The 17222-nt window shown below is 44.8% G+C and overlaps 1 protein-coding gene across 1 annotated transcript in view; it reads right to left on the bottom strand.

The window, feature by feature from the left end:
* LOC129826032 (guanine nucleotide-binding protein G(q) subunit alpha-like) overlaps positions 1 to 17222 on the bottom strand; it is a 35266-nt gene that overhangs the window by 13191 nt on the left and 4853 nt on the right. Inside the window, exons 2-4 of the mRNA XM_055886299.1 lie at positions 5030 to 5214; positions 2410 to 2564; positions 2177 to 2305 (exon numbers count right to left, since the gene is read on the bottom strand). Of these exons, the coding sequence (XP_055742274.1) occupies positions 2177 to 2305; positions 2410 to 2564; positions 5030 to 5214 (469 nt within the window). The remainder of the gene's footprint in view (positions 1 to 2176; positions 2306 to 2409; positions 2565 to 5029; positions 5215 to 17222) is intronic.

Genomic DNA, 17222 nt, shown 5'->3' with positions numbered 1-17222 from the left:
GGTTGTGTTAAACTACTTTTTAGCATGGCTGTGCTGCGGTCGTAGGTACGAGGCGTAGCTGAGTACCAACATAACATTAAAACAATGTGTGAGATATTTTCATTAAAACCTTTTTGTTTGATATATGTATTCATACAGACCCGACAGTAAACCAAGGGTTGCTAGCCGAGCCGTCTGGTAGTTTGTTCAATTGTCCCAGTCAATATTCACGTCATAAGAAGGAATTCCCCTAGACCACGCCCTCTTTGGGGGAAAACAATCTGTCTTCCCCATTGACCCCCCATTGAAAAAGAGCTAACTTCTATTATTTTTTTAAATACAAAACCATGCTAAAAAATCTGCTGTGTTGTACAATGTACACTACCGGTCAAAAGTTTTAGAACACATACTTATTCAAGGGTTTTTCTTTATGTTTTACTATTTTCTACATTGTAGAATAATAGTGAAGACATCAAAACTATGAAATAACACATATGGAATCATGTACTAACCAAACAAGTGTTAAACAAGTCAAAATATCTTTAATATTTGAGATTCTTCAAATAGTCACCCTTTGCCTTGATGACAGCTTTGCACACTCTGGGTTCATTAGGTTGCTTTAACCCTAACTACATGTACAAATTACCTTGACTAACCTGTACCCCCGCACATTGACTCGGTACCGGTACCCCCTGTATATAGCCTCGTTATTGTTATTTTATAATGTGTTAATTTTTTGATTTTTTAAAACTTTTGTTCATTTAGTAAATGTTTTCTTAACTCTATTTCTTGAACTGCATTGTTCGTTAAGGGCTTGTAAGTAAGCATTTCACGGTAAGGTCTACTACACCTGTTGTATTCGGCGCATGTAACAAATCTAATTTGATTTGATTTGGGTGATTGATTAGCTATGCATTTAGTGCCGTCTGACAATCTCTACTCATCAAAATATTTAAGGCTAATCAGTAGCCTACGTCAGCCTAGCTAGGCTACCTTTCTTTTGACTACTCCAGGATTGTTGGAGTCGACTCCAACTCTCGGTGGTCAAGGAGTCGAGATATCGACTCTTTTGGAGTTGACACTCCACCACTACACACAATCACTTCAAACTGAAGCTGGAGAGACAGCAAACTATAAGCATTTCGATTCGTTTTACTTGTTTTTATATTGACATTTATTTGTATATAACCATGAAAATTGTGTTGATGTATCATTTTTCCAGTATCAGAAAAGCTGTCTGTCTCATCTCATCCTAATTCTCTAGTCTACACGATGGTGGAGATCGCAATAAAAAAAATATACAATGTTGCAAAGGTTGGAGAGGCAGACAGCAATGTTTGTAGAAATCCCCGTTGTTGCAAGCCAAACGTTAAACTAGAACAAGGGGTAATAATGTGTTAAATAAAAGCCTTCTTGCTTTTCTCTTGTCATTTGCCCTGGTATCAAGAACAGCAGTGATATTTCGGATGGAACAGTAAACAAGTGTTTTTTGCGATGTACCTGTTGTTAATGGATTTTTTTTAGATCAGCTTAGAACGGATCTCAAGCAATCACAATGCTTGTTTTGACCAACCCGTGGTAGAAATTTAGCTTAGTGTTTCGAAAAGTGTATTTAAGTGTCACTACACAACGATACAATATTTGAAAATACCGATTTTTTAAAAACACATTGTGGACCACTCAGATACTAAAAAACAAACATAGTCAAACATGGTACAGGGGTCATCAAAAAACTAAATACCATACGTATTATTTATATGATTGTTACCTGATAAATTTCAAACAATTTATTATTTTAATCTAGACCGTTAAAATTACTATTTTCGCTGGACAGCTGATAAAATATAATCCCTAATGTTGTTGTACAACCCACAGTAAAGCAAGGCATGAGCTACTGTTTCAATGGAACCATTGTTACACATGTTTATCTAAGAATGAGCTATAGTGAACTTGCAAGTCTATACTCTAGGTACCCTAAGAATATAACATCAATTGATAGAGCTCCACCCTCTGGTCTGTTCTCCCCACTACATCAGTATGGAAGTTGAAGGCTACATATAAGCAGTGCCTAGTGTGAGTACAGAGACAAACCTCAATCTCACTTTCTCACACTGTGTCGGTTATAGAATAGAATATAATATAATGGAGTGTAGTAGAATAGAATTGAACAGCTCGGTGAGATTGAGGGTTGGCATACCTGAAGATGACACTCTGGAGGTCGAAGGGGTACTCAATGATGCCCGTAGTGGGGACCCTAACCCTCAGCACATCCTGCTGGGTAGGCAGGTAAGAGGTTTCTGCGATCCGGTCCAATGCATTCATGTAACTATGGAGACAAAAAAAAGGGGGGGGGGGGTATTGTGAGTGCCCACTGCCTAGCAGGAGGGGAAATGTGATGTAGTAGTAGAGTTAGAGATCTCATTTACTCACTATTTGGTAGAGTCCGACAGCTGGTACTCCCGTCTCCGGTCGTAAGCCTCCTGGATGCCCGGGTCATTCCATAAACACTTGATGGCGTTTATGTAGGGGTTCTCAAACATGTAGACTTTCTCCACGTCTACCTCTTGGACCACGTTAGCGTTGCCCTGAGGGAGGGAAGAAAAAACAGACTGAGACACTCCTCCATGTCAGACTTTTAGTCGACGGAAACAAATATTTACATTTACATTTAAGTCATTTAGCAGACGCTCTTATCCAGAGCGACTTAAATATAAATTAAATGGCATCAATTCAAGGTTCAGTGAGTCTGAATTGGTACTAAAGCATAACCCAGGCTCAGGCAAACAATCCTGTCGGTGAGTATGGCCGGGTTCCAGGTGGACTATTTTACAGCTGTAATGCGGAGACGATCAGATCTCGCGACACTTGAATAGGTGTTTAATTAATGTCTAACACCATGCCCAGACCAGAAACGCGCGTGCGCCATCGTACGCAAATTGATTTTGTCCCCCGACACTAAACGTGATCATGGCACGCAGGTTGTAATATCAAAACAAACTCTGAACCAATTATATTAATTTGGGAACAGGTCGAAAAGCATTAAACATTTATGGCAATTTAGCTAGCTAGCTTGCAGTTGCTAGCTAATTGTCCTATTTAGCTAGATTGCTGTTGCTAGCTAATTTGTCCTGGGATATAAACGTTGAGTTGTTTTTTTACCTGAAATGCACAAGGTCCTCTACTCCGACAATTATTCCATACATAAAACGTTCAATTGAATCGTTTCTAGTCATCTCTCCTCCTTCCAGGCTTTTTCTTCTTTGCACTCTATATGGCGATTGGCATCTAACTTTCATAGGTGTATTGGCATCTAACTTTCATAGGTGTATTACCACGACCGACCGACCTCGGTTCAACTTTCAATCACCCACGTGGGTATAACCAATGAGGAGATGGCACGTGGGTATATGCTTCTATAAACCAATGAGGAGATGGGAGAGGCAGGACTTGCACCGCGTTCAGCGTCACAAATAGAACTGACTTCTATGTTTGCGCTTGGCAACGCAGACCCTCGTTGGCGCGCGCGAGCAGTGTGGGTGCAATGATTGAATAACATGTATGTGTACATTTATTTTGCAACGCTCGCGATCACGACGTGGTCAGCATGTTAGGTGTCATGCTGGTATAAAGGATCGGGAGACAGGCGCAGGAATGCGTAATAGGGATTTTTATTGCCAAACTACAGCGTGCCGTGTAAAGGCACGGGGGCGAAGACCAAACAAACACGTATACCAAACACAGGGTTGAGACCCAAACGAGCGAGGAGTACCTCGAATAAATACACAATCGCACAATGATTATCACACGAGACGAGACCCGTAACAGGCCACAGCACAGGTACTCACACGACCAACGGACATCGGAACAATAATCGACAGGACAATGGTAAACAAAGGGCACACTTATACAATTACTAATCAATGGGAATAGGGACCAGGTGTGCGTAATGACAGTTCCGGAGGGATCCGTGACATTAGGAAGCAATTTAATCTGATATAGTAATATTCTGAGATGAACAACGAGTGCAACTGCAAAAAAAGAACACAGCCTATTGTTTATATGTTTCACTATATGCCGCTCCACAGAGGACTCTAAGGGCCTAATATGAAGCTACCACATAGCCCACCTAGCCCAACTCCAGCAGTATTTCGTTCTACTATTATTTAGAAAAAGTTAAATGATTGATTCTGAAATCCCCCGAGTCACATGACTGGCTTCACTTCATTATCTGACCTCACCTCATTACTTATCTCTACTGTACCTTGTACACCAAAACCCCAAATGTTAGTGATTGTTTTTGCCCGGTGACAACCGGGGAATGACATGCTACTGCCCCGTTGAATGTATCCAATCTTCAAGCCAACATAACACACCAGGAAAATACCACAGGCTTCATATACAATCCAGGTCACTTATACCTTGTGATGACTATATGAACACTAAAGAACAACATGTATACAACGTAACATACATAAGGGAACAACCCTATCCTCTATTAACTACCTGAGACTACATGGTCAGATGTCACACCAGGCCTAGTGATTCATATAAGACATGGCCCGTCAACAAATGATGGGTCTCAGTACCTCAATTGGACAGTTTCATGTGGAATTACCTGCAGTTCTAGATTTTTGAGACCTCTCTTTTCTCTGTAACCAAAATAATAGCCTGAATTAGACTAAGGCTCAGGATAAAGGACACCAGTCTTAATCAAAGAGGAGGAATTCATATGAGCAGTTTCAGTCTACGCAGACAACTGAAACCGAGAAATATGACCTCAATACACCAGATAACTATTTTTCTCTCTCTCTCACACACACACCCTTGGCTGGATGACATGGAATGGGTTGAGAGTGACAGGAAGACACAGGAAATACCAAAACAGACAGGATGTGAATGTGGAAGGCTGTTCCATGACTATGAAAGATAGAGTCATCTTCTTATGCTCACTAACACATCTCTCTCTCGCACACGCACTCACATACACACACAGCTTTCGTTCCCACTCTGTCCCACAACTTCCCTTCTTTCCCTCTCCCACCCTCCTTGCCTTGTTGTGCTCATATTTGTAAGGGATCATGAGGGTCTCCGTGGCGCGGATCATGGACTGCATGGCAGTGAAGATGTTCTGGTACACCAGCTTGGTGAAGCCGCGCTTGTCCTCCTCTGAGTAGCCCGTGCCATGGATGATTCTCATCTGTTTAATGAAGGTGCTCTTCCCACTCTCTCCAGTACCTGGGAAAGGGGGAGATGGGTGAGAGGAGGGGAAGGAAGGAATACATGGGTCTTTGAAGAATTGTGAGGCATTATTTACCGATACTGAGTTTTAAAATGTACATGTTTTGAAATATTTGTGAAATATTTAAAATTGGCCAAATAAGGTATATATATATTTATATATAGAAAAATGTAATCAATGCATTTTAAACACATTCCAACATATATTATGGAATGAATTTAAAATGTATTTATAAATGTATGTAAACTGTATATCACAATATATGTTAAATGCATCGTAAGATATATTTAATGTATTTTAAAATACATTCTGAAATATATGTTTATCAAAATATTAGGTCAATTCATTTTAAAATGTATTTGGTAATGTTTTGTGAAATACTCCTACATGCATTTACATTTACTTGTAAGAAATATACATTGTATTTTAAATTATATATTTTGTCAAAATGCATTTTTATTGTACCTGACACGTACCAAAGGCACCTAAATGCATTTAAATTACTACAAAAATGACTACAAACATGATATATTATCAGTCAAGTAGTGACTCCATGTTTTTAAGGTGCATTTGACAAATAAACAAACAAACTTGACGAGAGCATTGCAACCTACGTCCAATGGGCAGAATTTAACGTTAAAACTACTGGGTCGTTCCACAATATGATAGCCTTTTGCGTCCGTTTGATATGTTAAGTAGAAATTGTGCACCAATATTACATTCTGAAATCCTTTTACATTAAATGAGGTGCCCTTTAATATAGACCACATGGAGAATTCAATAAATCTGATTTTGAATCTGAATAAATATTTGCTCTATGTGATATAATGTATTTCCCTCTGTGCACACTCTGTGACTTTAACCCACACTCCCAAATGTCTCATGTCTCTGTTTTCACCATCATTGTAAAGCCCTAGTTATTTCCTTGCTTCGACATCTAATAGTCAAATCATAGTGTCAAATGTGCACTACGCATAAATCGCTCTGCCATTTCCTGGTTGCTAAAATTCTAATAGTTAGCCTAATTTCAGTTTATGTGACAAAACAAGCGTAGAGAATCATTGTACCATCTAAACCACTGTGAAATCTCTTTTCAATAACCAAAAATATATATTTTTCCAGCTGTATGAAGCTGGTGTACAAAACTGAAAGTAAAAGTAAAACCTTTAGAATGGGAAGTAAAGAAATAGTGCACATATAACAGTTATAGATCTATCATTCTTATTGAAAGCAAGTATAAGAAGCGTTAGATCTGTTCTACATGCGCTATTTCTATGCATCCCGTTCGTAAGTTTCGTTTTTGTGTCTTTTACTTTCAGTTTTGTACACCAGCTTCAAACAGCTGAAAATACAATATTTTTGGTTATGTAAAATATATTTCACAGCGGTTTAGATGGTACAATGTTTCTCTACACTATACTTGCTTGTTTTGACACATAAACAGAAATTAGGCGACCAATTCAAATTTTAGCAACCAGGAAATGGCAGAGCAATTTCTGCATATGTGGACACCCCTTCAAATTAGTGGATTTGGCTATTTCAGCCACACACGTTGCTGACAGGCATATAAAATCGAGCACACTGCAATGCAATCTCCATAGACAAACATTGGCCTTACTGAAGAGCTCAGTGACTTTCAACGTGGCACTGTCATAGGATGCCACCTTGCAAAAAGTCCGTTTGGGGAGTGGTGGGTACACCCATCATATGAGCCAGACCAAACCCTCTGACTCCCTTAAGGCCTGCATTCCCTGATAGATGGGCATTGCATGTAGGAAATGCAGTGCGAACCACACTGATCTAGTATAGAACTCCCAAAGGTACCTTCATTCGATTTAGCTTGTTACAACTTTAGCAACTGGACTAGTTGGTGACTGAGGCAGTACATTTATGTATGTGGTAAGGTGACAGTTTATTAAATGACAGGGATGTGATGGTCACCAACAGAGCAGCAGGTAAACCACACCTAAACTATAGATACCAATTATTATGTGTTCTAAGGATGGACTTTATCAAGGTAGCAGTCTTCCCCCATCATTCTACTAGCTCGTCTCACGTGGATTACAATCTCACTCTATGCTACACTCCAACATTTCTATCCATGATTCTGGGAGAGAAAGTTTAGCCCCAGGCGATGCTGTTGGTTCATTGATTGTGCAGGGAGGCTTACAGAGAGTTAGCCTACAATTATAGTGAATTTGTATTTGATTTTGAATAGCCTAGCAATAGGGCATTTTTTATATTTTCATGATTAATTGGGTGACACATTACCTTTAGGGATACTGAATATCTCACCACTATCCGTTTCCATCTCCTCCTCTCTCTCCTTTATTCCTTTCTAGAGCGTGCAGAGGGGCTGTCAAATGTTTAGTGTTCCCGAACAGATTTAATTTAGTTTCCCAAATTAAGCATTGGGTAGCTGCAGGAACAGGGTTGGAGAGCCCATGGCATACAGAGTTTAGGCCGGAATATCACCTGTCGCCCAGCGAGAGCATGCTCCTCAAACAGTGGTTGATGCACGGAGTAATATAAATGTTGTTATATTTATTTCTCGGCTGCTCATATGAAGCACAGCTCAGCTATAAAACTGAAGTAGCCTACCTGGCATCCTTGAAAAACGGACCATGGGAAAGCGTGCGGACTCCATTTGCTATTCGACTGCATACTGATGACAGGTATTTTTATCCCCTGCCCCTGTTCCTGCCCATTTGATAATGGGACATTCTAAATTGAAACCAATTTTACATATTAGTAAAGACAAGATTAAGTTGAGAATAGTCTGATGGGTGAAAATATGATCACTTGATGAGAGAACAGTGTGTGCAGCCCGAGGCAAGGAACTGATTGCAAACTCTTTTTTTTTTTACTTTCTCAAATCATCAATAGCCTATAGTCACATCATGCAGTCTGTACATGTTTGATTTCTAAGACATTCTAAGGTTTGTATCATTCGCAACTAAAGTTGCCAAATAACTCTAACCAGGTGTAAAGGATGTGTTTCAAATGATCACTTTTACACTCAACATGGCCCCTTCGTATGCGCACTTGCTCCGGAATGGGAAAAATATCCTTTCTATTTTATTCAGCTAAGTTAAATTATATTCTTCTCACTATAAAATCATATAATATAAAATAATGGCACTTGACTTATAAGCATATCTTGTCAGCTAAATGAACAAGCCTACAGCCTATTGCATGGAGCATAGCCAGATAACATACAGTAGGCCAACATATTCTGTTCTTCTGAAATACATTTTCTTCATATCATAATGTTTCTTTAGACCTGACTAAAATAAATAATGGATTTATTGTGAGGACGTATATTAAATTGATTTATTCAACTTTAAAAACTGTGCGTGGAGGCTTGTATGCGTGGAGGCCTAGAGATGCTAAACCTGTTTATGTTAATTAACAGTCAATTACCGTGAGACTGGCATACTTTTGCATGACAATAACCGGCTGACAAAATGCTGTGACTGCCACAGCCTTAGACTCAGGAAGTAAGATTAGCCTAGTTCTGTCACAGAACAGGAAGGAGATTTGTGTCAGGAACAGATGTCAGTCTCCTGTATCCATAGTGAGACACGCAGATACTAACGTAACCTGCGCCACTGGGTAACTACCAAAGGCAAGTGCACTATGAAAATGGGGGTGGTGAACCATTTACCTGTACCAGTACTGCTCGGAGATACTGTAAGCTGTTCGAGAGCCTATGGCAGCGTAAACAGAACCGCCCCGATACACAGAAGCAAAGCGAAGCAGTCCCTGGCACACTCTGAGAAAACACATCCCCAACAGGCGCGCACTCGCCGTGCCCATCTGGCACTACAGGGAGACGTCTCTTCTTCACCCAGATCGAGTGCTGGGGAGGAAGAAAAATACATTTCTAGATCAGAGGCTGAGGGAGCTGTTTTCAAGAAACGACAGAGGATGACACGTGCCCAGGTCTCCCAACAGAGAGCGGGAGGAGACCAATTCCCCCCACTGAGAATAGACAGCCAAGATTTTCCTTTATCTGATGAGTTGATAGTACAGTTCGGCACCGCACAGTTGCAGGACACAGACCTGGTCTTGGGGCGGCGCAAAGTGAAAGTAGTGGATGGGAATCGCTTGTAGGGCATCAATGAGGTAAATCCGCGTATTACTGCATAAAGAAGGGCTTACTGTACTGGGTGGTTAAGAGAAGGGACGAGGTTCTAGATCTCTTAATGGTGCCTGGATCATATAGAGACACTGTACTCTACTGTACCTGGAGCATTAGCACGTGCTGGGAGGCCACTTGGCCGTTAACAAAACTAAAGAGCGCATCATGAGTAGATTCTACTGGCCCCATATTACGAATGATGTAGAAAAGTACTGTTAGTCGTGCGACCAGTGCCAAAAGACGACCCCCGAAGTCAATTACAGAAACCTGCTCATTCCACCATTGAAACACCCTTTGAGCAGATAGCAATGGATCTGGTGGGTCCTATTCCCAAATCAGCAGAAGGCACGAATATATACTGGTGGTAATCGAATATGAAACACACTACCCGGAAGCCATTCCCCAGCTAAATATGTCCACTAAAGGGATTGCAAAGGAGTCGGTTCAGATTTCTTCAGAGTTGGCCTACCCTCCTCTATTTTGTCGGACCAAGTGACCCTGTTTATGTCCCGCATAATGAAATACTTGCACACCTTGTACAATATGAGTAAAATACTCACAAGTGTATATCATCCACAAAACAATGATTTATGTGAACGCCTGATTAAAACTGTTAAGTCTTTGCTGAAGAAGGCGATTGAGTGAGACGGCAGGAACTGAGACATGTTATTACCTCACTTGTTGTTTGCTCTTAGGAAGGTGCCCCAGTCGTCAACGGGCTTCTCTCCATTCTATCTGTTATATGGGAGGCAGTGCAGAGGGATCCAGGACCTCGCCAAGGAGGCGTGGGAAGCCCAGCCGTGTCCCCACAGAACACTGATAGAACATGTCGCTCTAATGCGAGACCTGATGGCCACGGTGTGGCAAATAGTGAAGGAACACATGGGGAGCGCGCTGCGAGAACAACAAAGAGCCTACAACCGGACTTCCTAGCCCCGAAGTTTGGGGTCGCTGACGTGCGAGCAAGAGCAGAACCCACGGGCCCTAGTTGACCGACACTGGGAGGTATTTTCCTCCCTCCCAGGGAATACATACCTCATCCAGCATAATTTATACACAGAGCCAGGCAAGAGAGTAAACCTAAGGCCTTACAGAATCCCTGCTGACTGACGATAAATCATCAGGGAGGGAGTGAGAGAGATGGCGCTGACAGACATGGAAGCTCTGCTTCTAGCTCCTGAGGAACTTGGCAATATTTTTTACATTTATTTTTGTTATTTCTTACAATATTAGACCATAAAAATGTTTTGTGTTCTCAACCATTGTTACTCTCTCTTCTGGGATGGCAACAAGGTTCACGACTCTATTGGGGTAGCCTCTGAGAATAACAGTGACGTATATACAGACACCGTGACTGAGTTCATCAGGATGTGTATAGGGGATGTTGTTCCTACTGTGATTATCAAAACATACCCAAACCAAAAACCGTGGATAGATGGCAGCATTCATGCAAAACTGAAAGCGCGAACCAGCCCATTTAACCACGGCAAGGTGACTGGGAATATGGTTGAATCCAAACAGTGCAGTTATGCCCTCCATAAGGCAATCAAACAGGCAAAACGTCAGTACAGAGAAAGTGGAGTTGCAATTCAACGGCAAAGACACGAGACGTATGTGGCAGGGACACCAGACAATCAAGGATTACAAAGGGAAAACCAGCCACATCGTGGGCACAAATGTCTTGCTCCCATACAAGCTAAACACCTTCTTCGCCCGCTTTGAGGAAAGCACAGTGCCACCGACGTGGGCCGCCCCTGAGGTCTGTGGGCTCTCGTTCTCCGTTGCCAACGTGAGTAAGACATTTACGCGTGTAAACCCTCGCAAGGCTGCCGGCCCAGACGGCATCCCTAGCCGCATCCTCAGAGCATGTGCCGACCAGCTGGCTGGAGTGTTTACAGAAATATTCAATCTCTCCCTATCTCAGTCTCCTGTCCCCACTGGCTTCAAGATGTTCACCATTGTTCCTGTTTCCAAGAAAGCAAAGGTAACTGAACTAAATGACTATCACCACGTAGCACTCACTTCTGTCATCATGAAGTGCTTTGAGAGACTAGTCAAGGATCATATCACCTCCACCTTACCTGAGACCCGAGACCCACCTCAATTCGCATACCGCCCCAATAGATCCCCAGACAATGCAATCGCCATCGCACTGCCCTATCCCATCTAGATAAGAGGAATACCTATGTAAGAATGCTTTTCATTGACTACAGCTCAGCCTTCAACACCATAGTACCCTCCAAGCTCATCATTCACCTGGGTCTGAACCCCGCCCTGTGCAACTGGGTCCTGGACTTCCCAACGGGCTTTCCCAAGGTGATGTCACGTTCCTGACCTATTTCTGTTAGTTTGTTATATGTGTTAGTTGGTCAGGACGTGAGGTTGGGTGGGCATTCTATGTTTTCTGTTTCTATGTTGGTTTATGGGTTGCCTGGTATGGCTCTTAATTAGAGGCAGGTGTTTGGCGTTCCTCTAATTAAGAGTCATATTTAGGTAGGTGTTTTCACAGTGTTCGTTGTGGGTGATTGTCTCCTGTGTTTGTGTATGTCGTTACGCCACACGGGACTGGTTTCGGTTTGTTTGTTCAGTGTCATTTATGTGTAGGCTTTTTCCCTGTTCGTGCGTTCTCGTGTGTTATGTGAGTCCGTCGTTCAAATCTGTCTACACCGTTTATTTGTTTTGTTAGTGTATTAGTTGAGTTCGTGTTTTTCGTTAATAAATCATGTCTACAAACTCAGCTGCATTTTGGTTCGATCCCTGCTCCTCCTCTTCTGATGAAGAGGAGGAGGAAAGCCGTTACAGAATCACCCACCAATCCAGAACCAAGCGGCGTGAGTTCAAGCAGGATTATACACAGGAATCATGGACTTGGGAGGAAATATTGGACGGGAGAGGTCCATGGGCACAGTCGGGAGAATATCGCCGCGCTCGTGAGGAGATGGAGGCAGCGAGAGCCCAAGAGCGTTGGTATGAGGAGGCAGCAAGGAGACGTGGCTGGAAGTCCGAGAGGAGACCCCAAAATTTTCTTGGGGGGGGGCTAAGAGGTAGTGGGCCAAGGGCAGGTAGGAGACCTGCGCCCACTTCCCAGGCTTACCGTGGAGAGCGGGAGTACGGGCAGGCGCCGTGTTACGCAGTAGAGCGCACGGTGTCTCCTGTACGAGTGCATAGCCCAGTGCGGGTTATTCCACCTCCCCGCACTGGTAGGGCTAGATTGGGCATTGAGCCAGGTGTCATGAGGCCGGCTCAACACGTCTGGTCTCCAGTGCGTCTCCTCGGGCCGGCTTACATGGCACCAGCCTTACGCATGGTGTCCCCGGTTCGCCTACATAGCCCGGTGCGGGTTATTCCACCTCCCCGCACTGGTCGGGCGACGGGGAGCATTCAACCAGGTAAGGTTGGGCAGGCTCGGTGCTCAAGGGAGCCAGTACGCCTTCACGGTCCGGTATTTCCGGCACTACCTCCCCGCCCCAGCCCAGTACCACCAGTGCCTACACCACGCACCAGGCTTCCAGTGCGTTTTCAGAGCCCTGTGCCTCCTCCACGCACTCTCCCTATGGTGCGTGTCTCCAGCCTAGTGCCTCCAGTTCCGGCACCGCGCACTAAGCCACATGTGCGTCTCCTAAGTCCTGTGCACACTGTTGTTTCTCCCCGTACTCATCCTGAGGTGCGTGCACTCAGCCCGGTGCCACCAGTGCCGGTACCACGTACCAGGAATATAGCACGCTTTGAGAGTTCAGAGTGTCCTGTCCCTGCGCCCTGCTCTAGGCTTGATGTGCGTGTCCTCAGTCAGGTGCCTCCAGTTACGGCACCACCTACCAAGCCTACAGTGCGTCTCAGCCGGCCAGAGTCTGCCGTCTGCCCAACGGCGCATGAACTGCCTGTCTGCCATGAGCCTGCAAAGCTGCCCGTCTGCCATGAGCCTACAGAGCCTTCCGCCAGACAGGAGCAGCCAGAGCCTTCCGCCAGACAGGTGCAGTCTGAGCCATCCGTCTCCGCAGCGCCATCTGAGCCATCCGTCTCCCCAGCGCCATCTGAGCCATCCATCTCCCCAGCGCCGTCTGAGCCATCCGTCTCCCCAGGGCCGTCTGAGCCATCCGTCTCCCCAGCGCCGTCTGAGCCATCCGTCTGTCCTGAGCCATTAGAGCCGCCCGTCTGTCCCGAGCCGTCAGAGCCGATAGTCAGTCAGGAGCCGCTAGAGCCAGTTATCAGTCAGGATCTGCCAGAGCCGCCAACCAGACAGGATCTGCCAGAGCCGCCAACCAGACAGGATCTGCCAGAGCCGTCAGCGAGCCATGAGCGTCGAGAGCCGTCAGCCAGCCATGAGCGTCGAGAGCCGTCAGCCAGCCATGAGCGTCGAGAGCCGTCAGCCAGCCATGAGCGTCGAGAGCCGTCAGCCAGCCATGTGCGTCCAGAGCCGTTAGCCAGTCATGAGCTGTCCCTTAGCCCGGAGCGGCTATTTACCCAGAACTGCCCCTCAGTCCAGAGCTGTCTCTCTGTCCGGAGCTGCCTTTCAGTCCGGAGTTGCCCCTCTATCCTGATTTACCTCTCTATCCTAAGCTACCTCTCTATCCTGATCTATCCCTCTGTCTTGAGCTATCCCTCTGTCCCGGTGCTGCCCCGGTTATTGATGTTACCAAAAGGATTTTGTGGGGGTAAGATGAGGGTGGACATTCATAGGGGGAGATGGAAGCTGGGATTGACTATGGTGGGGTGGGGACCTCGCCCGGAGCCTGAGCCACCACCGTGGTCAGATGCCCACCCAGACCCTCCCCTAGACTTTGTGCTGGTGCGCCCGGAGTTCGCACCTTATGGGGGGGGTTATGTCACGTTCCTGACCTATTTCTGTTAGTTTGTTATATGTGTTAGTTGGTCAGGACGTGAGGTTGGGTGGGCATTCTATGTTTTCTGTTTCTATGTTGGTTTATGGGTTGCCTGGTATGGCTCTTAATTAGAGGCAGGTGTTTGGCGTTCCTCTAATTAAGAGTCATATTTAGGTAGGTGTTTTCACAGTGTTCGTTGTGGGTGATTGTCTCCTGTGTTTGTGTATGTCGTTACGCCACACGGGACTGGTTTCGGTTTGTTTGTTCAGTGTCATTTATGTGTAGGCTTTTTTCCCTGTTCGTGCGTTCTCGTGTGTTATGTGAGTCCGTCGTTCAAATCTGTCTACACCGTTTATTTGTTTTGTTAGTGTATTAGTCGAGTTTGTGTTTTTCGTTAATAAATCATGTCTACAAACTCAGCTGCATTTTGGTTCGATCCCTGCTCCTCCTCTTCTGATGAAGAGGAGGAGGAAAGCCGTTACAGGTGATGAAGGTAGGAAACAATACCTCCGCTACATTGATCCTCAACACAGGGGCCCCACAAGGGTGCATGCTCAGCCCCTTCCCTTATTTCCTGATGACTATGTGACCACGCACCCCTCCAACTCAATCATCCAACTCAAGTTCGCAGACAACACAATAGTAATATGCCTGATTGCCAACAACAAAGAGACAGCCTACAGGGAAGAGGTGAGGGCCCTGGTGGAGTGGTGCCAGGAAAATAACCTCTCCCTCAACGTCTACAAAACGAAGGAGCTGATCGTGGACTTCAGGAGACAGCAGCGTGAGCACGCCCCCATCCACATTGACGGGGCAGCAGTGAAGAAGGTGAAAAGCTTCAAGTTCCTCAGCGTACACATCACTGACAATCTGAAATGGTCTACCCACACAGACAGTGGTGAAGAAGGCGCAACAGTGCCAATAAATTTGGTATGGGACCTTAGACCCTCGTTTACAGATGCACCAATGAGGGCTTCCTGTCGGGCTGTATCCCCCCTGGTATGGCAACTGCACTGCCTGCAACCGCATGGCTCTCAAGAGGGTGGTGCAGTCTGCCCAAGGCATTACCGGGGGAACACTGCTTGCCCTCCAGAACACCTACAGCACCTGATGTCACATGAAGGCAAAATATCATCAAGGACATCTACCATCCGAGCCACGGCATGTTCACCCCACTATCATCCAGGAGGTCAGTACAGCTGCATCTAAGCTGGGACTGAGCGACTGAAAAACAGCTTCTATCTCAAGGCCATCAGACTGTTAAATAGCCATCACTAGCCAGCTTCCACCCAGTACCCTGCCCTGAACTTAGTCACTGTCACTAGCCGGCTAAAACCTGGTTACTCAACCGTGCACCTTAGAGGCTGCTGCCCTATGTACATAGACATGGAATCACTGGTCACTTTAATAATGGAACACTGGTCACTTTAATAAAGTGTACATACTGTTTTATTAAGCTATTGCTGCATATATACTATTCTATCCTACGTGTTCTACAGATATACTAAATATTCTATCCTCATACTGCCCATAATGTATATAAGGTCTATACATCCCATCACATATTTAAGCAATAAGGCACTAGGGGGTGTGGTATATGGCCAATATACCATGGCTAAGGGCTATTTTTAGACATGGCACATCACGGAGTATTGGCCATATATCACAAACCCTGAGGTTCCTTATTGCTATTATAAACTGGTTACCAACGTAATTAGAGCAGTAAAAATAAATGTTTTGTCATACGGTCTGATATACCGCGGCTGTCAGCCAATCAGTATTCAGGGCTCGAACCACCCAGTTTATAAATATATTTATACTCCCGGACTCTGACATTGCTCGTCCTAATATTCATATATTTCTTAATTCCATTCTTTTACTTTTAGATGTGTGTGCATTGTTAGATACTACTGCACTGCTGGAGCTAGGAGCACAAGCACTTCGCTACACCTGCAATAACATCTGCTAAATTTGTGTATGCGACCAATAAAATCTGATTTGATTTTGAGTTATTGAGTCGTTCCACAGCGCATGATCCAGTCCGATAGTTCTCGTTCCGAAGCCAGACGGAATGATGAGATTCTGTTCAGGACTTCTGAGGAAGGAATGACATCTCCAAACGAACGCATACCCAATGCCGAGGGTAGATGAGCTGATAGAGCGGTTGGGAGAAGCGAGCTACATAACTAACCTAGATCTCACTATAAAGGCTATTGGCAGGTGCCTTTGGCCCCAGAAGACAGGGGAAAGAAAATGTTTTCTACGCCAGACAGCCTTTAACATTACGTGGAATTACCCTTCGGGCTTCACGGAGCTGGCGTGATGTTCCAGCGGTTAATGGACTAGCTACTTAGACCCCACCAAGCTTACGTTGCAGCTTACATCGACGACGTGGTGATCCACAGAGAAGACTGGGAGACGCACCTACAACGGCTACGGGCCGTGCTGGGGAGCCTAAGTAGAGCTAAATTGACAGCAAGAAATGCAGGTTCGGGTTAAGTGAGGCAAAATATCTGGGGTACAAAATTGGGAGTAGTCTCATATGCCCCCAGACAAAGAAAGTGGAGGCTATCTGGGAGTGGCCAAGGCCAGTGCGTAAAAGCATGTGTGATCCTTCCTAGGGATCACAAGTTACAACCAGTGCTTTATACCCAACTATGCATCTATAGTCGCTCCACTGTCCGACCTGACAAAGTAAGACCTTCCCACACAGGTGAAGCGGACTCAAGCAGCCAAAATAGCTTTCCAAAAGTTGAAAGAATCCCTGTGCGCAAAATCAGTACAAAGCTCACCAAACTTGGGCAGGGACTTCATTGTGCAGCCAGAGGCCTCTGATTTCGGGCATAGGAGCAGCTCTCCAAGGGGTTGGGAGAGGACAAGCACCCCATAGCCTACATCGGCTCTAAACTCTCCGAAAGAAAAAGGAAATATGCCATGGTTGAAAGAGAGGGGCTAGCGATATTATCTGTTAGGAAGCAAATTCCCTCTATTGACTGATCACGTACCACTCACCTGCATGGCGAGAAACAAAGAGAATAAC

The sequence above is a fragment of the Salvelinus fontinalis genome, chromosome 28 (assembly GCF_029448725.1).
Source record: "Salvelinus fontinalis isolate EN_2023a chromosome 28, ASM2944872v1, whole genome shotgun sequence".
NCBI lineage: Eukaryota > Metazoa > Chordata > Actinopteri > Salmoniformes > Salmonidae > Salvelinus > Salvelinus fontinalis.
Note: the sequence above shows the minus strand (reverse complement) of the source record. Positions and strands in the feature narration are given on the sequence as shown.